This window comes from Amblyomma mixtum, chromosome 2, assembly GCF_055824585.1.
Source record: "Amblyomma mixtum isolate Tamu chromosome 2, ASM5582458v1, whole genome shotgun sequence".
Lineage (NCBI taxonomy): Eukaryota > Metazoa > Arthropoda > Arachnida > Ixodida > Ixodidae > Amblyomma > Amblyomma mixtum.
In genome coordinates, this window is record NC_143013.1 from 267773079 (window position 1) to 267796290 (window position 23212).

The 23212-nt window shown below is 46.5% G+C and overlaps 1 protein-coding gene across 5 annotated transcripts; it reads right to left on the bottom strand.

Annotated features, from left to right (window-relative positions):
- Positions 1-2511: 2511 nt before the first annotated feature.
- On the bottom strand, positions 2512-22717 carry LOC149363907 (fatty-acid amide hydrolase 2-A-like). Of its 5 annotated transcripts, none has more exons than XM_089573882.1 (9): positions 22576-22711; positions 19713-19896; positions 16613-16851; positions 12661-12880; positions 11654-11863; positions 10779-10898; positions 5393-5547; positions 4613-4708; positions 2512-3380 (listed from the first exon to the last, which is right to left on the bottom strand). In XM_089573882.1, the coding sequence occupies exons 3-9, from the start codon at positions 16799-16801 to the stop codon at positions 2793-2795; spliced, it is 1578 nt and encodes a 525-aa protein (XP_089430008.1). In that variant the 5' UTR covers positions 16802-16851; positions 19713-19896; positions 22576-22711; the 3' UTR covers positions 2512-2792. The 5 variants fall into 5 exon arrangements, with proteins under 5 accessions (XP_089430008.1, XP_089430009.1, XP_089430010.1 ...); XM_089573883.1 differs by having other exon boundaries at positions 19713-19807; positions 22576-22699; XM_089573884.1 differs by having other exon boundaries at positions 19713-19794; positions 22576-22694.
- Positions 22718-23212: the final 495 nt, after the last annotated feature.

Here is a 23212-nt window from a genome sequence, read left to right on the forward strand (position 1 = left end):
TGTTGCAAGGACTGTGGACATGATTCTTATTGCTTGATTTTAAATGTGTCACGGTGGTGTGGTACAGGAAGGACACGTTAAGCCCCATGACGTGATGCAGTCACCGTTGTGTCCAAAAATAAACGCGTGATACAACGTAACTACCGTTGATAAATGAAAACAGTCGCGCTCTTTTAAAATTGAGTGTTACGCACTCTCAGAATAAAGACAAAACAAACAAAAGATGTGCGGCGGAAAGTAAAGGACAGAAGCAAGGCTAGTGTGCTTTTCTTTACTTTACTTAAATTAGTAATTACCTTCGTTTCTGCCTACACGGCAAGGTCTTAACCAGAAGATATATCGAAAGAGGCAAAGCGCAATACGAGATTCGCAACGTAATATCCGTCTAGAGAGGACAGCATAAATGTCACCATTTCTCGCAGCATGCCTGGGTGTTCGGCGTGCTTTATCCCACATGCACAGCGATGGTGACTGAAGTAACGCGAAAGAGACCACCCTCTCAAGCGCCTTGACGAAGGGCGTCGAGCTGAGAACACTTTGTAAACTGCTTAATGGCGCCCATAAGTCTTTGACGAGGACGCGTTAAGCTGTTAGTAACTGCATTTGCGACACAAGGAAAGCCTCAGTAAGCGGCGTACAAATCTTTCAACTCCTGTAAAGGAGAGCGCGTACGCGCTCCTGTCGGATGGGCCCCTTCCGACAACGCCGACCTTTCCCCTTCACTTTCTCCTTTCTCCTCTCCGCCTGCCACGCAACCACGCCTGCTTTCTCCAGTATGCACAGATAGATGATGCTCGGGGCTTCCGAGGGGGAAGGAACGAGCAGAGGGAACAGCGTACCATGATGGCAGCGATGACAGCGTCCTCGACCGACAATTCACGCCTGTGATCCAGGCTGCAGTCTTGAGATCCTATCGTTGAACCACACATTTCCTGCTGCCCCGGCCGAGCGAGACAGACACCGCGAAGTGTAGAAGGCAGTTGGACTTAAGTAGTACATGAGAAAAAGTGCTAGCGGCTGTCCACTTCGAAAACTAAGCCATGTTTTACGAGCCATTGAGAGAGAGGGGGGGGGGGGGAAGGGGTATTCTGGGGAGGGGGGCTCTACAGTCTCACTGTCCGGGCCGCGGCCGCGACAAACTGCCAGCAGCTGTTGTTGTGAGCAGCGCTTGACTTTCTTGTTATTTTCTCGTTTTCGGTATACTACTTGTTTTCTCCACAGGAGGAAGAAATACACGTGTCATTACGCGACCCCGCACAGCTTGCTCCGATGCAGTCTTCGAGACTGTCTTCGCCGACCCGGGTGAATTACGTGCGACAGATGGAGCTGCGACGGACTTGGGATGTATATGCGAGGTATCGAGTTATAAGGAACTGAGGCCATGCGGACGTAATGTTTGAGTGCTTTTGGAGCGAGACTACGGGCTTGTCGCACAAGAAGCTTTGCTTTCCGTTGTGAAGTCGCGAATTCGGTTTGTCATTGCCACCTTTAAGGTCAAGCGTATACGAACGGAACAAGACAGATGAAGGTAAATGTACGCAAAAAGGGCAAAGCAATATTTCTCACAGATGTCGGTAACTGATATTTTCCTCCTTTCAGTAATTTCACCGACACTTGTAAATGGGCTATGCCTAATCTAAACATACAGTCAAGGTGGGCGAGAAATGGGGTCATTGTGGGCCATCCACAAAGTTTTACACGCAGTGTCCTGTTGTTAAACACCTTCGACAATGCTTGAAATCATTTATTAAATTATTCTAATCATTTCGGCGTAAAAAAATCCAATTTTATCGCTACTGTCATCTTACAGCTTACTGTCCCCAAGGAGAGTCAGTGGTCGGTCGATCGGGTCGCTTCGCACCGCGCGACGTACAAGGCGACTACCGAGCACAGTTCCACATCACAATCCATGCTCCTTCAGGGTTACAGTAGCACTGTGTTCGCAGTAAAACAGGCAAGAAGTGATATATAATTATACGGCCATTCACAGCGGCGCTATGTTTCCATTCGAATATTTTACAGACATCAATCAGTCAGATCGAGCGTGCCGTTTGGTGGACCGCTTCAAAAACCGTGACACATTCGACTACAGTGCAAAGGACCTATAATTTTTTAAATTCTATTTTCGCGAAATTTAAACTTCAGACTAACCGCGCAACGGCTTCTGAGATAGGCGGGAGTTTTAGTAGGTTTATTTTTGTTAACTTCTACATGAATTTTTGTTCGTTAACTTCTGCCCGCGTTTACGCTGGCAACTACAGTGCAAAAGACTCATAATTTTTTCAATCATATTTTCTCCCAAATTTTAATTCAGCCTAACCGCTCAACGGCGCTATGTCTGAGAAAGGCGAGAGTGTTAGTAATTTGATTTTGTTAACTTCTACCTTGCTTCTTGTTCGTCAACTTCTGCCCACGTTTACGCTGGCAACTTCCCATACAAAAATCTCATACTATGGCGGGCTATAGGTATTCGGCCCAAATAGCTATAAACTTTTCCTATGGCCATCTATAGTCGTAGTTTCAGAAGGATTTATTTTTCTGTAGACATCTAAAAAGAGCTCTATAGTTCCAAAGATATAGCTCTAGTGGCATAGATTTTTCAACAGATGACATTAATTTTAGCACCGCTTTGGGTGTGTGTAGACACTGATAAAAATCCATGGACGGAGATAGCTGTTTTTCAAAGACGACCATAGGGCATTTTTGTATTGGTTTTAACATCTTGAATTCTTCGAGACTAGTATAATATTACATGGGCTTTTGGCACTTAACTCTCGTTGCGCCTACTGCTTTCACAGGTTAACCCAAGGCTGAAGCCAACCGCCGAACTGCCTCTCAATGTCCCGGGCCACAGCAAGGCACAGGCGGTCGTTGCCCCTCTTCGCCACGACTTGGACAGCTAGGGGCAGTCCGTCCTTCGACTTCATGACAGGACAGGCCGCCGCAGGCGTCTTGAGAATGCTGAAGAGTAACGTCATGCTCGCCGAGTCGTTGAACAGCAGCTGTTGGTTGTGGTGCGGAGACGTCCTCGGAGTCACCGGCAAGATGAGCACCCCGTCCTCTCCTAGGGTCTCTTCAAGGCGGTCGCGGATGCGATCGGCGGAGGCGAAGCACGCTTCGGCTTCCAGCCTGGACGAAAACTTGAACGCTGACGTCATTTTGGACAAAAACAGAGCTGGTAGGGTGTGCCGGCCGGTTCCCAGCACGATGCGCACGAGCTCGGATAGTGTGTTCAGCCCACCGGGCCGGAACAGCTCGCCCAGGGGTCTGGGCGATACGGTGGCACATGCCTTAAACCACTCTGCACCAAAGTCGTAGAGCTCTGGCACTGGAAGACGGATCGCATTTATGCCATGGGTTTCTTTGAAGCGCCGTATAACCTGCAAAGAAGAAAAAAGCTACGGCTTTGTACGCAGACAAGAAGGCAACTTTTGAATGTGAGTGAGTGAGTGAGTGAGTGAGTGAGTGAGTGAGTGAGTGAGTGAGTGAGTGAGTGAGTGAGTGAGTGAGTGAGTGAGTGAGTGAGTGAGTGAGTGAGTGAGTGAGTGAGTGAGTGAGTGAGTGAGTGAGTGAGTGAGTGAGTGAGTGAGTGAGTGAGTGAGTGAGTGAGTGAGTGAGTGAGTGAGTGAGTGAGTGAGTGAGTGAGTGAGTGAGTGAGTGAGTGAGTGAGTGAGTGAGTGAGTGAGTGAGTGAGTGAGTGAGTGAGTGAGTGAGTGAGTGAGTGAGTGAGTGAGTGAGTGAGTGAGTGAGTGAGTGAGTGAGCAACTGTTTTGTTAAGTCGTTTTTGTTTTATTTCACTCCAAAACTTGGCGTTCTGTCAGCACCATTTCTTTTTTGAGTTTGCGCCCCACGTGAGTTCTTTTTCTGCCACCTGCAGTTTAATTAAGCTTACGCGAATTCGATTTTTGACGCCCTTCACAAAGGTACCTTGTAGGCTTATAGCCCAGTTATAGAAGAAATTTTATTGGATGATGGCCGGTAGGGCTGGAAAGAAGATATTCTTCAGTTGCCTCACTACACAGAGAGCCCAAATGTTTGTTAAAAGAGAAGGAGCATGTGGGCCCCCTCATGATTCCAGACTCTTAAGTGAATTGGTTTGCCTGACCACGTAGAAACATTTTTTTTTTTATGCGCGAACCTGCATCGCGTAAAATTTGGTCCCTGACTACACCTTGTATGCTATATTACCTTGTTCTGCTTATGCTAATTTACCCTATTGGCTATAGCTCACATAAGAGCTCTGTTCCTGCGCGCCTAAAAAAGTTGATGAGAGCCCGAGGAAGAAATTGCTACCGGGGACATCTCTCCGAGACAGTGCTGACATATAGTTAGAGACTCAAGGAGGGAAACTTTATTTCTCCCCGCGAGTTGCGTGTGTGGTGATAGTGATAGTTTTACGCCAGTATATCAATGTAATCAATCCAGGGAAAAAATTTGCGCCAGCAGGTAGTCACGCGGGCATTTTGTAAATTTCTTACGCTTTCTTTCGACGCGGAACATCCTTTGTCCAGGATGTCGTATACACCTTTCTAGTATGATGGTTAATTAGGGCAAAATTTATAACTAGTGAATCTGACTTCTGAGTAGAGCGTCTATCTAGAAGTGCACTGACCTTCAGGACAGCACGTCGAGCCTCGGCCGTGACGCGGCTGAAGTAGAGGCTTCCTTCGGTGTCCGTGAAGTACACCCTCAGTGTCTTGAGATCCACCTGTGCGAACACCCCGTTCACTGGTAAGAGCTGCGGCATACCGTCTATTTGCGCTTAGGAAAGAGGTTGCGAAGGAAGAAAAGGTGTGATCACTGCCCGGCATCGGCTGAAAAGCACTCAGCAACAAAGCTGGGTCGTCGGCACGTATGGCGACGATAATAGTTCGATAGTAGTATTAGTTGATGAAGAAGACGATGTGCAATGCACAGCGCGAAAGTGCGTTGCAGGTTAACACGAGGCTGGAAACGGGTAGTGGACAGCGGAGCTGATCTGTTTGCGCCGACGCGAGTTCGAATCCTAGTCGCGGCAATATTTACTTATGGGTGGGCAGAAGTCAAGCTCCGCAGGGTTAAACTTAAAAAGGTCAATCTTCACACGAAGTCAGTGAGCCGGTTAGGCCTCGTGAAGTAGTGCTTTCGAAATGAAAAAAAAAAACGTTTCCAAGTTTTTGTCCTTTACATCTGCGGGGTGAGCAAACGGCACCGGTAGACGAGTGCAGAACGCCCTCCTTCCATATCCACTCCATCTTTATTCACTCCAAGTGCTTTCACTCCGAGGCTCATCTTGACTGCATTCACACTATCCAAAACTGAAGACTCTTGCTGCAACATGCATATACGACACAGCCCACCCGTATACATAATTCCATCATGCAGCTAACGTTGGAAAACAGCGGATACGCACCTCTTCATCCAGCCTGAGCCGATCGGCTGCTCCTCCGGCCAGGACTTTGAGAAGCAGAGTCAGGTCCTCGGAAAACCTGGTCATGGGACCCACACAGAAGCATTCCGCCATGGGTCCCTGAACATCCGGGAATAGGCCGCTGTTCGGAACCACACCTGCGAGTAGCGGTGGGAAAAGCAGTACATGGTACGTGAGCAGGTGAGCAGCCTGCCACAAAACTGGCTTCAGACAGACAGGCAGGCACACGACGGCTAAATGCGGGTAATTCCACTATAAGTGCTAGCGCACTAAAAAAATTGGGAGGGTTTTAAAGTAGCTAAACCGAGTAGATGTGCGAAAGCATGTGTTTAACCTGGTTGGTTCATGGTTTTGCTTTTCTGGGTTGTCGGCACGTCTGGCGACGATATTAGACCCAGGTTAAGCTCTGATCGAGATCAAGCAGATCTGATCTGTCCGCCCGCAGATGGAAGTTGATGAAGACGGCGATGTGAAAGGCACAGCACCCTAGCCAATCCTCCGCCGTGGGTATGTGCCATTAAGCCCGAGGGCATCATCATCATCATCATCATGACAGTGTGTTGCAGTTTAACATGAGGCGCGATCGGCTGCGGCGATAGCATAGTGCCCCCGGGCAGTGGCTAGTGAAACTGGTCTATTCGTGCCGCCGCGGATTCGAAACCCTGTGGCGGCAATATTTCATTTTTGTATGCGCTGTTGCTATGCTAGGTTTTGCCAAGATCACCTTCATGGCCAAGCTTCACACAAACTCGCTGAGCCAGTTAGACCTCGTTAAGTGGTACACTCTAAACACAGTAACCTATAAAGTAACTTTTGGACGTGAGTAACTTTTGTCACAAAGGTTACAATTGATGTTTTTTTATGTTTTCGTTACGTTTTCTTTATTTTTGTGGAGCCCAAAGGTTACAACGGCCAGCAGTCAACCGTTTCAAAGGTTACGATGAAAAAATTGCCAAGTAACCTTTGCGCAGTTAACTTTTGGTCAGCACGGTAACCTATATGCGTCGTCAAGCCAGGAGATATACACATATAGAGGACGTATGCTGCTTTATGTGCGGGAATGTGCTGTTCGGATGCAATGGGGCTGCGGTTTCGACCGCAAGGGAAATGCTTTAATATGCCGGAGACATCAACGTAAGCTATCGCATGAGCCCGATACTGCTGTTTTGGGTCGCATCCACATTGAATCGCGTGTTATCAGATATCTGTCTTCACATTTACCAAAGAAGGCTGCGAATGCAATGCAAATGCAGTATTTTGTGGCTGAATATGTATGAGAACACATCTTGAATGTTCGATTCCTATCGATGAGCTTTGCAAAGAAACCCAACGTGCTACTTCTCTAAGCATGGTCTGTACCGATTTTATTGCGCGTATAAACGTTAATAAACAAATATTTCAAATTACATGTAATTTCTCGATGACTCTTATAGAGCCTATTTCTCATCTTTCTCGAATCGATACGCGATAACAACAGTCGCAATTAATAGCAAAAAAGCAGAGATATGGAAGGGCAGCACCTGGGAAGGCGACAGCGGACGTAACCGCATTTGCAGGCCGCCGAGTGCGCGATTCGACTTCTCTTCATGTGGCTCTCTACATACGCCTCCATTGTATCATTTCAGGTGGCAAATATATATCACAAATCAAAACGTAATGCTCCCACAGTACGAACGGCGGCGCCTATAAGAAACGAGTAATTGGCAAAGAACTGCTCAAAACATGGCATGACGGCCGCTCCAGTATGCGTGAGACGCGCATGCGCAGACGGCCGGCGCTTCACCCAATGAAAAGCGGCGCTTCTGTTTCAAAACGCTTGGCATCGTTGCACGCCGGCAGGCACGCCGGCAAGTCTGGACGGCGGGAAGGCTCGGACGTTGCAGCGTTGCGGAGGCTGCTTTGTTCTTGGAACCGAGAGTTGGAACCGTTCGTGAACCACGCCGTCTTTTGATGGCGTTTCTGCAGTGGTTTGTATGGAGTAATGTCGCTAGGCAGCACGGACCTGTGGGGTACGCTGCGCGGCAGCTGCAACGAGCCTCAATGTGACTGTAGACGCTACGTCGTTGTGTGGTCGACAGACAGCTCCGCGCACAGCGCTATTCGTTGCGGCTACTGCAATCACGTTCCAGGGGTTCATGGAAGAATAACGGACTTGGGTGAGTGTCCTTTTTTTTTTACCATATGCACAGTAACGACCTGCGAAGTCATTAATTTCATGCTTGTCAAAGTGCGCATTTTCTTTCTTTGCCAAAGCAGCTTCATTTCTAAGCCTCGTTGAGTGCACTGCGAAGCGAAATCTGGTTCAGTAGTTTGAGTGTCTCATTCACCTATTGCGCGGGGTTTCGTGCCTATAAGTTTTGTTATCCAGAGTATTGGTTTTAGACTATTGTTGCCGTATGTCATTTGGGGTCATTAGGTGCGATAATACGGGGGCAATCCAGCGCTAATTCTTGATCGTTTGCATGCGTGTGCGCTCGTTTTTTTTTTTTTTTGCATACGTACAAGAGAGCACGCTTAAAACGCACGGCGGTACTTTTTTAATTAAGGATGCGACTTGGGCGAGTTGGTATTGTAAGCAATCTTATGACGCAATTGCACATCGGCTATACTCCCGCCGAGGCGGCGGCAGTCGTCTTCTCGACTCAAGTGGCGATCACGTGAATCTGGCTCAGTGCGCCGGTCGGTCCCAGTGCCTGCCTATCCTCTTTCCTCTCTTCCCGGCGCCGTCTGGATGCCGTTTGTGTTTGTGATGGTTGTTTTCCGCGAGTGCGGAACGTCGACTCATCAGCGTTGGCGGCGGGAAGTGTAGCGCAGGGTGTGTGGTGCACGGGCGATCTAAGCGGACGTGTGTAAGACAGTGCGAGCCCTATTGAAGTGCGCTGGCAAGAATAAAGTTGTAACTGCAATAGATCCGTTGTTTATTCTCACAAATTTGTGTGTGCGTCGAGTGTCCTTACTCGCTCCCCCTCCCGTTTTGGTCATCTTTAAAAGTATTGATTCATAGTGAAAACAGCGCGGGTAAACGAGACGAGCAAAGAAAGACACAACACATCGTCTCGTTTTCCCGCGCTGTTTTCACTAAGACGCGGTACTTTTGTTTTGAATCTGAATTCTCGAACTTTGCACGTCGTTTCATTGATTATCGATTGATTGGTGCGCCATACGATTTTGGCAATACAACTGGGCCCATTAAAAAAATGGCTGTGGTTTGACCAATGGCCATCCCGAGTAGAATTGCGGAAGCAACAGTGCAGCAATCGCAGCAGTGGCGCTGCGATCAGTTAGGCACTGCGATGTTCTTTGTATACCATGTTTCACTCTGGTGAGAATATCAGCCATGCTTTAAGTATGAATGGTTGCTCACTGGCTCTAATTTAACATTCCACAGATCCCACTGCCTGGAGAGTTGCAAGTGACTGCACCTCATGTATATACCTGTGCTGAATGTTTACGCTGGAAGTAGTGAAGAAGTGATCTCCATCAGCAACGGCAACCTAGAGCGTGCCCTCATCTTCTGCCTGGTGACATATTACATAAAAAACCTCAACTATCCACCGGCATTTTCCGCCATACTCATCCTGCTGTAGAAGATTGCCCTGCCAGACGCTTCAGTGCCACGTGCACTACTGACGAACCGACTTAAGAGCTTGTTCAGCTCTTGAAAAAGAATAATTTGTTCTAATTTTCAGAAAAGATATGTGTTTCAACTGTTCACTTTCTGATATGTTTAAGTATATTTTCTACAGCTAAATTGAGCAAGTTTTTTTTTAAACTGCAGTACAGAAGTTGATGTACTTATGCGAGTGTTGTCAGGCTTATAGCACTGTTAATGTTACAAGTTATTGGTCACGTCATTGTGCATCTTTGTTAATGAAGTGACTGGAGGAGTCACAAAGGGATTTTGTTTATATAATCTAGGCAAGTTGTGCTGAATTTGCTGATGTTATGCACCTCTGAAAGCTGTTAGGTACATGTATATCTGTGGTTGCTGATTAGCCAAGATGTTTAGATCGATTGATTGTTGTTTACGTTTGTACGCGGCCGCACGTTTTAAAAGAACTCATGTTATCTGCACTGCTTGGACCACCTTTCTTGATCTCTAATTGTATAGACATTTTAATCTTGTGATAATTAGAAGTCTGATTGTGTGATTAGAAGTGTGATAATTAAGATATGTGAACAAAATATTGCCTTCTCTGATATTGTTGCCGTTTATATTTTGTGTCTGTTGTATCCCTTACACAATAACAAGTTGACTTGGCACTTGGTCTTGAATAATAGAGCTTTTATTTTGTTCTTTTTGGTATTAGAATTACAGTGCCTATTTTTTAATTTCCATTGCAATAAGAGTGATATGCTGTAGCCAAGCTCTACTCGAAGCGAGACTTCATCTGAGCATGCTTAATTGAGTTGCTTGTTCAACGTGGTTCTGTTTGGCATGCCAACAGTAATACTGTAATATGGGCCCATATTTCAGTGCCTTGCATGCCCATTTATTGTGATATATTTGTTTGCAAACAGTTTGCAAAATTGGTTCCTTGAACATACCTGCATCTGTTACATTCCTTAGTTTTTTTTTTTTAATGTAGACAATATTTGGGAAGTTTTGTTGTTTTGTGTTTCCTGTAGTCTTGAAGATGTTGGAGTCAATGAAAAATTTGCCTATCATATGCCGGTGTTTGTCATTTTTCTCCTTTTCTAAACCATTCTCTTCTTTGGCCAATTTTTGTTCCGTTCAAATTGAAATCCAGCAGAGCTCTGCATTTCATCACCTTCATCAAGTTGCAACGACATTTTTGCCATTTCTAGGCCAGCCATTATGGCGCACAAAGGTTACACATTTTGGAGCACGTAACCTATGGCTAACTCAATGAAGTATACCTTTGTAAAGGTTACAGCGCTAAAAAAATTGCGTAACCTATGCGTATAAAGAAGTAACCTTTACCATTTGTAACTTTTACAAAGGTTAAAAGTGGAAAGGTTACATTGTGTAACTTATAAATTATAGGTATACTTCAATGTGAAAATGTGCACCTTTACAAAGGTTACCTAAAGGTTACCATGTTTAGAGTGTACTTTCGCACTAAAAATGTAGCAATTAGTAATCAAGAACCAATCGCAGTGGCTTTGACGTTCACCTTTTAATCCCAGGGTCTCAGATTTGATCCCGGCCGCGGCGGCTGTATTTTGACGGAAAACAAATACAGAAACGTTCAGTTTCTGTGATATGTTAGCGCATATCAGAGGATCCCAGGTGGTCTAAGTTCATTCGCAGCCCTCTACAATGGTGTCCCTCATAGCAAATGTGTCCGCTTCGTTACATTAAACTCCACAATTTACAAATTATCTATGAAAAAAGACAATCTACCGGCTGTCGGTTTGTGGCCGAAGATCCCACAGTAGGCTGCCGGTATCCGCACGCTTCCGCCGACGTCCGTCCCGAGCCCCATCAACGAGCCCGCTGAAGCCTGGAGACTGCCTTCGCCACCTGCGTCACTCGCTTTGTTAATAACGCTTTTCCTTTCATTGTGCATTCTAGCGACCATAAATATGGCGAAGCGTTACAGCATAGCTTTAGATCGCGGCTGAGTAAATCATGGTGTAAAAACAGCGCAAACTAAGACAGAGAACACAGAACAAGAGGGGAGACACTACAAGCGCTGTCTCCCCTCTTGTTCTGTATTCTCTGTCTTAGTTAGCGCTGTTTTTCCACCATGAATTCACACCAAGTAGCCCAAATCTCTGCTCTGCTGAGTAAATCAGCTGTGCACATGACACAAATACACAAAAAATAGATACAGATGAAGACAGGATCGTGCGAACGAACGCGTGACATAACTGGCACTCGTTAGGGAAGGCCTGTCAGACTTCCACCTGAAAGAGCATGGTTCCGAACCACTGACGGAAAACAGATCTACGGTCTTGTTCCCACATGTCTTGGAGACTTTTGTCCCCGATGCATCGATGTATTTCCACATTGCATTGCAACGAGTGCGTTGTGTGAATATTGCCTGCAACCTATGCAGGTTTCGGCGCCTGGAAGATCTTCAATGTGCCGCTGTAGAAGCGAGGGCAATACGTGGACTTGACCCAAACAGCACAGGTAACCGGCCTGATATTGGAAATGAATAGTTTCACTCAAATCCTTTGTAGGAAGGACATTTGCCAATACATTTCCAATATTGGGCCGATCGGCTGTGCTTCTGGGGGAGTCTTTGTTTAGGCACACGCCACGTGGCTCACCACTGCTTCCTCCGGGACCGCGGCGAGTATCGTGCGGGTTCCGGGTCGTGCCGTCCACCAGGTTTTGGGAGTCGCTCCACATGCAAAGCTCGGGAACGTTGGTCAGCACCAGAGGAATGGCTCCGGCCTGTCGCAAGAGCGCCACCGACGATGCGTCTTCCTCGGCACGCCGCCCATGCCAGAACAGCGAGCCGGCGTCGTGCCTCATGCCTGGAAGCACGGTAGAAGACAGAATGCCTTGCAAAAATTTCTTTAGAAAGTCTATAGACTGTTCATAGGCTTTTGTCTATAAAGTCTATAGACATTCTGTACACAAATCCCACTTGTCAATAGACAATACAGAGCCCACAGACACTCTATAGACAATCTATAGACTTATAGCTATACACTTTCAGCAGAATTTTGTCTATAGACAGTCTATAGACTATGATTAGACAAAAGTCAATATCTATTGGAAGGCAATACAGTCTATAAGAAGTCTATAGACAGTTTATAGGCCATTTTATAAGGGATGAAGGTCTACGGTTCTTCTAAGCTCGAATCTGAACAGGAAAGGAGTGGGCAGTCTCAGTCCACGGACCAATGTTTCGACAAGATGACTTGTCGTTGCTTTCAAAGGAAAGTCCAGTTCGTTGATCAGCAGACTTAGGCTGCCCCCTTCCGACACACATCCACCTTGTTCAAATTTATGTCTGGAAGTGTGCATTACTAATTTATTGTTTCTATCCTCAGGAATCAGGGGTAGACTGGAACTAATCTGCATAATCGTAACAGAAAAATAAAACGTAGAAATATACTTTCCTATCTGATTTAACTTTTGAATAAACATGCAAAAGAGCGCTAGGCATCAGATCTCGTTAAAGTGCCCATTCCAGTTCAAGCGCTTAGATACGCCTAGGACCCGAGTCAAAAGATCCCCGCTGATTCCAGGACTAAATGAACTGGGAAGCATATTTCTCTTAACATTTTCATTTCTTCCTTTTTTCTTTATAAATGCAGGGTCGCACCTTTTACGGCGATGCTGTTTTTGACGCTAAACGGCAGACCCAGCAGCGGCTTCTTGTGGCTCAGCTGGCTCGTGCTCATGGTGCCAGAGGCAACCAGCTGGTCGGCTTCTTCGGCCTCCCGGAGCGCTTCCTGGAAACGCTCCTCGACTACGGCGTTGATGATAAGCTGCACCTCGCGGATGCGTCTAATATACGCCGACACCAGCTCCACACTTTTGACCTGTAAGAAATAAAAGGAAACACCATGAGTACTCTTAGAAAGCGCTTAAGGCATGCTAGGAGCGTGTCATTGTAAGCGGCGTGTAATGTGCGACACCATTCTGTGGGAAGAAGAGTAAGTAAAGGCATTTCCTTTTTACATTGTATATGCTGCGTTCTGGACACTTATAATGGGACCAGTTCTCTGATGTCACTAGTGTTTCCATGACAGTCCGTGCCTCCCACCCGTCACGTTTCTTTTAGTTCAACGTAGTGTATTTATTTTTATTTTCGTGTTCCATTTCTCAAGATGCTCAGTGATGTTTAGCAGCAATTCCTGCACTCTAAACAAAGAGGAGTAAAAAGGGAATAAACTGTCCTCTAGCGCACTCCCTTTTAAACGAGAGTGTGCCAGAGGACAGTTTACTCCGTTTTTACTCCCGTTCAGGCGTATTTTTGTTTAGAAGGTGGGTATTATGGTTGGCATGTCTCTATTCTTCCCGCCGCTAAATCCTGACGTTCGTTGAGAAAACATACAGGGAGAATAAAGCTCGATGAGACGTAGATGCTGCCAAATAATTTCGGCATGTTCCCTTATAAAAATGGTCTATAGACAGTCTATAGACTTCTTATTGACTCTATTGACTTCCCATAGATATTGCTTTTTCTCTATTCATTGTCTTTAGACTGTCTAAAAGTGTATGGCCATAAATCTATAGATTGTCTATAGACTCTCTATGGCATTTGTACTGCCTATTGTCTACAGACTGTCTATGGCATTTGTATTGCCTATAGACTGTTCTCTAGGATTTGTCTATAGACAGTCTATAGACTTTATAGACAGAAGTCTATAGACAATCTATAGACTGTCTAAAACATTTTTGTAAGGGTTGGGAGCACTTCAGGCGTTGTTCAGTCATCTAAAATTGCTCATAAAGGCATGCTCGACAATGTTCTCTGCGGCGAGTTGTAAAAGACTCATGAAATCAAGGTTGAAAAATCTATTCGCGCAAACGCAAGAGTCGAAAACAGCATCTCGGCTTTGCTACCGTCGACAGATTTAACTTGTCTTTAATCCGCGAGATGTTACCGTGAGAGGAGACACTGGCTTGTAGCTTTGGCTAATGGGCTCGGGCGAAAGCCGCCCTAGATAGAGAATGCTCAAAGTAATGTCGTCGACTAAGGATGTTTAAAAGAATAGCATTTTTTTCACTCGCTCGCTCGCAGTCTCGCTGATGACAAAATGAACTAAAGTGACACATGAACAACGCACTCTAGGATGTCGTGATGTTTTCTGGGTGTTCGAGTGACAATGTTTAAGGACGTTTCGGCTGAACCTGTGTGTGTGGGGGAAGTTCATTCTACGGCAGTAGTATATTTGACGTGTCCCATGTTGACGCGCTCTAAAAAAACACTTTCACCTCCCACCTCATCACTTTACAGTCTTCAAACCACCGCAGACATTCCCAGAAGTCCTAGAACGTTACCATGAAGGCAACAGTTCAGGTATGTACGTAATGTACACCGGTACCCTTCAGTTGTTTTTTTATGCCATGAAATCACGAATAAACGCACCACATTTATCAAACGCCATCAGGTCATGTGATTTCCATTCTAGTTTTGCATAGTGGAGCAAGCTTATGGCACCTCTAAAGTCTAAATCTCTTAAAGGGATAATGAGGACAACTCTATTCAGTTAATGTTCACAGTAAAAATTGTTTAGCTGCTTCTTTCTGGGTACAATGACGTTTATTCAGCCCCAAATTCAAACTCGTGACGTCCACACCGAGAATTAGTGGTTGCCGCCTTTCTTACGTGAATGGCGATGTAACATAACCTCAAGGATCCACATCATAAATTTGGTGCCGACGCACGTAGTTTAACTGCGAAATCGGCTGATGATAGCGACTCCTGTGTTTCGTTCTGTGGTCTATATAAAACGGCATATCAAGGCTCTGTTTTCGGTTAGAGCGGCCTTTTTGTCGCTAGAATGCCGTGATCACTCGAAATTGGCCAGCTTAAGTTTTTCCTCAGCGTTCCTTTAAGTGAGAAATGTCCTCGTCTTCGTATTTCAAGACCACTTGGTGTTTAGAGTCGGTGCTCCACTATACGGCTCAAAAGTGAGATATGTCTTCACCCTGAACACTTTTTGAGCAAAGTTGTACATATTTGCCACCGTTCTTCTCTATACGGAGCTTCTGCCTTCGTGTAACTGATCTAGCAAGTTTCCGCCTCAGTAGCGGCACATTTCGTTAGCCGTGTTGTACTTGTATATCAACGTGCCGCAACGTCAAGCAAGAAGCTTTAGCATAACGTATTTACGCAGCAACTACGCCTTATCGTGAACCGCTCTACAAACGCTATTCCTAACGATGCTTTGGTCAGTCTGACATATATTTGCTTGCACAGGAAATCTTCACATGTACTATTCTAGACCTAGAACTTGAAAATGTATCCGTCTGTCTTTTGACTATCACGTTATTCTCTTTTGAACACGCCATGCTCAAAGGCGGGTGCCTGCTAATGGTTAGCTTGAAATATTGCAGTATACACGCATCAAGAGAACCTCGCGGTATTGTGTATGCTGTTAGGGAATGGCTGTCGTCTCATTGGCCGCTAATGACGTGGGAGGTGACACTGTGACGTCAGAGTTGCGGTTCGCTGCAGTGGCTGTACCGTGCACTCACAGTGAGGTTAATAGGAAGGCACTTCACTCTCTCTTGATGAGAATCTAGACGGAGCTGAGAGAGAATAGGCTTTAGGGCTCAGCGCTCTGGTGAGCAAGAAGGAAGGTTAAATCACATTGTAATTTTGAGATATATCAAATATTTCATCCGGTAGAAAGTGCCTTGGGCAGAGTAAATAAAGGATATCTTCGTCCAAACGTAGTTCAGGGACTCCGTACTTACACACACACACACACACACACACACACACACACACACACACACACACACACACACACACACACACACACACACACACACACACACACACACACACACACACACACGCACACACACACGCACACACACACACACACATATATATATATATATATATATATATATATATATATATATATATATAATTCAATTGAAGCAGTTCAAAACCGAGCAGCTAGATTCATTCATTCATCGTATTCTTTTGATATCAGCATATCATCCCTCAAATCACAGTCCAGCCTACCTACCCTTGCTCATCGCCGCTGCATTGCTAGTTTATGTTTGTTTCACAAGTTTTTTTACTCTGAGCTACGACAGGAACCCTACATCTGCACACCACCACCACGCATCTCCCTCCGCACCGGCCATCAGCAGCAAGTGTCACGACCTCGCGCCCGCACCACTACATTTTCTTCATCATTCTTCCCCCGGACCGCGAACAACTGGAACGGCCTTCCCCGAGAACTTGCTGCTATCACATGCCAATCATTGTTCATCGAAGAAATCACGCGTGTACTTGCTCAGTGATAATCTTATATTTGTATAACTTTCAACTTATTTGTTAGTCATTCTGTTTTTCATTTCTGTGTGCCCCACCCCTTATGTAATACCCTCTAACGAGGGTCTTTAAGGTATTAAAGTGAAGTGAAGTGAAATATATATATATATATATATATATATATATATATATATATATATATATATATATATATAATGAAACGAATTGCAACGATTGCATCAGCCGGGGCGCCGTTCTAAAACTATATAGAGCTGCACACAAGCACGTGAAGCGGGGAACTCGACCTCACCTCGCCATTTCGTATGGCAGCAGCAAGAGATGTCGCCGACCGCAGGAGAAGATCGTCTTTCGGGCCTGGCAATGGACGAGGCCTTTTCCAGATGTACAGGATATGGAAGAGAACACTACAGGCACTCCGCCACAAGTACGCAACCAGTTCACCCAGCACAACTCCACAGGTCCGGACGAAGGAAGGCATCGCCCAAGAAACAGTTGCCGTGTTGGAAGAGTGCAGCTTCTACGCTGCTTCTGGGAGATAAGGTTTGCGGTAACACAAAGACTTAGGGCGCTACCACCATTTCTAGAGTCCGCTAATTTGCCCACTCTTCTTCAAAACATGGCAGCACTGATATATGATTTCCACTTGCGAATTGTCGTCGGAGTACAAGCTGGTAAAAATATCGAACTATCGAAAATATCGAAAATACACTCTTTTCGGTTCAGAAGTGTCGTCCGTCTCTTCCTGTAAGTACTTGGGTATTACTGTAACGCAAAACCTAACATGGTCATCTCATATCACGAACATCACTAACGAGGCTAATCGTACCCTTGGTTTCATACGGCGTAATCTACGATTTGCCACTCCATACATCAAATCATTAGCATACATAACTTTTGTCCGTCCTAAACTAAAATATGCTTCAGCAATATGGGGTCCTCACCAGTCTAACCTCTCTTTAACCTTAGAAAAAATACAAAATCGAGCTGTCCGCTTCATTTATTCTGATTATTCGTACTACACTAGTGTGTCTGCTTTAAAATCTAGAGCTAACTTACCCAGCCTTGAAACGCGACGAAAAATTTCTCGATTGTGCCTCTTTCATATGTCTTGTCATTCATCTTTAGGAGCATCGGTCATATCACCGGCTTATCGCCTCTCAAGCCGTATTAACCACCATAAGGCCGTTTACGCCCCCACCGCAAGAACTACCGCTCATTTTCGATCTTTTTAGAGCGCAGCTCTTTGGCGTCCGTTCCTGGGTTTCGCGTCGTCGTCGGCCTCGTAACCAGCTCCGCCCCCCTTTCATCCCCCCAGCGCTAGCAGCGACCGACTGATAACGACCGACTGATACCGGGCGCATTTGTTTTTCAGTCCCGGACTGTCCGGGACTACTTGCGGACTCGAGTCCGGTATTTGTTTTTCTCGGGCAGCCCGAAAGCTCCGCCCACCTGCTTGCATCGCCATAGCAACGCGTTCGTTTTTAGCCTATGGCAGTCCGCGGGCTGCTGAGAAGGCAGCAGACGATAGCTGCGCGCCGCGCTGGCAGCCATATTAAGTTAGACTCCGTGTGCATTTTGAGTGCTTTTCGTGTCCCTGGAGGTCGATATCATGCGTTAAACCTTCACATGAGCTCCGTAGCTCCTCTCTGAGCCATCGCAAGACTTTTTGTTCTTGCATCTTCGTTTATTTTCTTGAAATCCACCGCACAAGGACGCGCGTTCGGAGCTGCGAGCGCGTATTGTTTGCTCGTGTCGTCAAGAGGTTCTTGTTCGCTTGTTTTGCCACATGCTGTCTGTACGCTTACCTGAAAGCATCGCAGGTGAACCACTCGTATACTGGAGCAGCTATAGAGCTTGTTCTCAACATTTTTGCGGAGGCTTTCGTCTATCCGCCTTTCCGCAACGAGTTGGGCTACTTTGTGCGAACTTCGCCGCAAGCAGTATAGAGCATACCTCCGAAGCTGAGTTCTGTAATGCACCTACGCTAAGCTGACAGTACAGTCTTTAAATCGACTCAGTATCATGATCGAGCGCACGGCGTTGCTTCGGCGTTGCTTCGGCGTCGTAGTGGCCGTGGCTTGCATCGTCTGCTAGCAGATGACAGCGTCCTTGTACGGTAACCGAGGGGGAGCCCGGCTCTGGCGCCGTGTTCGAAAGCAGCCTATGGCAAGTAGGTCATGTGACCATGACGCTTTTCCTGTCCGAGCGGAAGCCGAGACCTGCCAGCAAGTAGTCCGGGACTGGGAAAAACAAATGCGGCCACCGCTGGATGCCGCTGACGCCGCTAGAGAGTCAAGATAACGTGACTGCATAGAACACCGTCGCCGCCATGCAGAAAGAGGAGGAAAGGGTCCCCCCCCCCCCCCCCCTGTTCTTGTGTGGCGGATAGGGTGCTCTTCAGTTGCCGACGCGCCGGTTATTTCACGTAGGCCCCGGCACGTCGACGAATACGTGACCACCTTCCCACGGCTAGACCTGGTTCTTAGCGCTGCGGAAGCGAGGGTATCATATTGTTTGTGTCGGCATCGGCGGCGTTGTCCCTGAAACCAACTCCGCAGCTGGGGTTGACTCACTATCGAAAAGGTGAAACAGCTTATTTGCTGCGCTCAAATTTCGCATTAGGAAGTAACGTAATCGTCGGTAATTTTTTCGTCACGTCATCCCGGGACTGGAATGATCTGCCACAGGACGCCGTTCATCTCATCAACGCCATCCATTTTAAGAACGCCATCAAGACCATTATTGTTTAACTGTCATGCCCATCGCTCATGTAATGCCCCATACCAGGGGCCTTTGAGGTATCAAATAATAAAAAAAGAACTACTTACACTCATTTGCACGTATCCATTTAATGAATGCCGGGCCGTGAGACTATGATAGGAAACACGGACATACATGTACGCGCCCTCCCGTAATGAAGTAAATCCAATACACACGAACATCGCAAAAAAATTACGAGGCGATCAATGGTCGGCAATGCGAGAGCATAAATCCTTTCCATGATCTCTGACACTCCGCTGCTTATACTTCATCTCACAAGTTGTTTGCAGCACTGTGAAAGGCAGAGCTCTCCCATACAGTCAGGGACGAGGAAGACAACATATGTGAGCAGTGTTGACTATTTTTCAAACACCTATTGCATTAATTGAAAAGGTTGTTCAGGATGGTGTTAGCATAGCAAAGCATAGCGAGCGTTTCATTCCAGGCCCGTAGCCCGAATTTTTTTAATTTTTTTATCCGAGAGGGGGGGGGGGGGGGGGTTGGTTAGCGATGCATGCTTAAAGAGAAACTTCGAATAAAGCTAATGAGGGAGGGAATGAGCGATGTTTCTAGGAGGGGGGCCGGGCCCCCTCGAGACCCCCCCTTTATTACGTGCCTGTTTCACTCACCGGTTAAATTAGCAGAGAAAGTCAGCACGAAGTGATGCCTCTCCATTCGTAAACATGGCGTCAGCAGAGTCAGCCGAGTTTCCTGTGCACAGCAGCTGAAGTTTTTTTTTTTAATTTTTCCTTCCAATGAATGTATAGGCAAGATTAGTAAATTTTCGTGATAAGGTGGCTATAGTTGGAGCGGCTTGGAGTGTGTGTTGGGCGGGAAGGAAAGAGAGAGAACCGAACATCAGAAAGATTAGATATGAGAGGGAGGAGGAAAATAGAAGGCGAAGGCGCTCGCTGGCTTGGAGCGTGCGGGATTAGAAAAAGCGAGAAACTGAAAGCAAAGTCTGTACTGAAATGCAAAGCGAAATTCAAAAAGCGTAACCTATATAGTCCATCTCACAAGTCGTTTGCAGCGCTGTGAAGGCTGCAACGACCTGAGCCAATCAGAACGATGTGCGCTACAGAATGTAATACCGCGACTTGCGCACTGAGTGTTGGTGACAGGTGCAAGTTGAAGCCGCAAGCGCACGTCTGCCACTTCGCACGGGCTGTTGGCGCCTCGAAGAAGCGGATCACGCCTGCTGCATTAACATTCATTTGTTTTCAGACTCATCAAAGTTTTTTTCTTTCTTCGGGTGTCCTTGGCTTTTTGTTCTGGCTACATAAAGACTGATTACAGCCGACGAATTCTCACGCACTCCAGGAGGACAGCAGATATTGTGAAAAGGCTTGGTGGTTTTATTTCGTGTTTGTCGCCGACTGAAGCTCGGCCCCTATACCGACAAAAATGGCGGAGTGGTCGAAATACATACACGACCGCGAACTCCAGCCATCGCGGATCTGAAAAAGCGGGTTGGGAAAACATGTATGTTCACGTGGCTGCTCTCAGAGCGCAATGTTCGTGCCAGTGACAAAACATGCTCCTCCTCTCTGCGTGCCCTTGCTCTCCTCCTCACTACTTCTACTCCTGTTTGGCCGGTACAGTGGAAAAATTCCATTCTATTTTTGTGCTCTCAGCCCTTCGTCATCGTTCGTTATTTGCTTTGCAAGCTAACAGTTTTGCAAGCTGCGCAGCTAGCTTCAGAACTGCGGCGTCCGAGGCTTCATAGACGGAAATCGTTTCCTGTCGTCTGGAATGACAAAATTCTGACCCTGAAGTAACACTTTAGCGCTTCTCGAATCTTTCGCTGAAAAGAAAGTAGCACTGCGCTAAAGTTCGTTCAATTGAGGCCCATTTGAACTAAATAAAACGGGGTTTCGACGGGGGTTCGGCAAAAGTTTGTCTAACTGGAAAATCCGTTGAAGTGACGTTTGTTAAACTGGTGTTTCACTATATCCCATAGGAGCTTCAAATACACTCAAGCCTTCAGATGTGCACACACAGACGCATCGGCAAGCAAAAATTACGGGGCCACTTTGACGGTCTGAAGTGCGCGAGGCGAAAACCTTTTCGCGCCGATTTGACTGCCTCTGTTGCCGATTGCACGCTGTTTGGGAATGAACATGGAGGAAAGAAGGAAAGAAGGAGAAGGAATGAAAGACTACGCTTCTGTTGCCAACTCTTATCATACTGCTGATAAATTTGACTGAATCATTTTGCTGATGTATCTTCGCTGAATTCCATCATGTATGGCTCAAAGTTGTCAGGTGCCAAGTACATGCGCAGTAGAAACCACCGATAATGTAATCAATTTGATTTACAGCTATAGTGTTAAAGAATTCTGGCCGTCAGTATGAGCCATTAAAGGTTTTCGCCTTAAAATATTCTCACAGATCATTTCGATGTACATTTCTGGTTTCGTGCCGGAGCTTATTATCCGCTATGCGCGCCGCCACAAAATATTCTGCCCCGGCGCCAGCATTTCTGATTCATATAGCGAACAGCCTTAAGTATATCAGTGAATTGAGCACAGTGCCCGAGTGTAAGGATCCCATTACATCACCTAAATACTTGAGAGAGCCTTTATACAAGTATGAAAGTTTTTTCAACCCGGAGGACGGATTAATTGATGGCATAGGGCAACGAAGTAGATTCCGAGAGAAGGCTAGCGTAGTGGCAGAGTGTAAGGTGGATGGACGGGATTAGGATGTTTGACGGGATAAGGTGGCCGAAGCTGTCGCAGGACTAGTTTAATGGGAGGTGACTGCATGGAAGAGGCATTATTTTTTTCTGTGCGCAAACGAAATCTGGTTTTATGTCATGCTTTTCCGCTGTGACTACTTGTCATCCAATGTGCGAGCCTTTGTCTTTTTTCGCTACCCTGTAGTCCATACTGCACAAGGGAGCTGAAGCCTTGTCAGGCGTTACAGACCTTTTTCTTCAGCTTCTTATTCCTTCGTTGGAAAGAGAGTAACCATTGATTTAATTCTGATTTGATTCTGAGCGCTGTAGTATAGAAACGGTCAGGTGACAACGGTCAAGAGCTCGCCTTCCTGGGCTTGCGAAGCGCGATGCCAGTGCTCTTATACAGGCGTGCAGCCTAGCCTGCACACCTGAAACCGCTTGTCAAGGCCGCGGCCGCCTCACCGCCAGTAATGTAGGCCGAATTCAGCGAGGCCGTGTGACAGATGCACAGGCAGAGCGAGGGAGGTTTCCGGTATCAGCTGTACGCTCGAAACCGCACGTCAGCAGATACAGCTTTTCGCCTTGGCTGTAGTCATCCATAGCTTTACAACAAAGGAATGCGTCATCACTTTCGATTATCTTATCTTGATCAACGGAGTACGCTTTGGACCCTGTACGCCTTTACTGTGGTGTTATCAACATAAGCTTGCCAGCCCCTCTGCAGACGCCCCTCTGCAGTTGCAAACGAGGCTCGATACGTTTTGAGCCTGATGCCTGAGATAAGAATTACCTGAAAAATATTTCGCTTACCTCACAAAAACTGAGGCTTGTTGGTGCCTTGATGGGCCAAACGAGGTGACAACGGGCCCTTGATGCAAATCGTAAACCTTGTTGCAGAAAAACTGCGGCGCTAAAGCAGCAACCGATCGTAATACAAGCGGCGAATGCGTCCGCGCAGAAACTCCTCCTACTTTTGGTTTGTAATCGTTCAGTAGGCTGCGCGGCGCTCTTCCGCTGAACGGTCATACGTAGAAAACTTGGCGAGGGCGCTGCAAGCGCATTCGCGTCATGAACACATACACATGCTTCCGCACGTAATGCATTTTCCGCCAAGAAAGGCTGTAAAGTGCATCTTTAGGTGGCCGGTTTTTGCTCGGCGCATATATTCTCGCCATGTTCGCAACCAATGAGATATTTTGACCCCTCGGTCGCGCTTTGTCTCTTTCATATATTATGGGATATGTGATTCCTGCTCTTTCTAAGACGCCCCTTGATGGCGAGCGTCCATCGTGCCGAATAGCGCCTTTTGCGCATAGAATGGACTGTTTTTTCGCATTGTACCGGGCAGACAGTCTCTTCAAAAGTTTGGTAGCGTTCCTCATCGCGGAAACCTAATCCCTGACTAATCGACCAGATATGTTGCATACTCCTGCGCTTTCGCTGACGT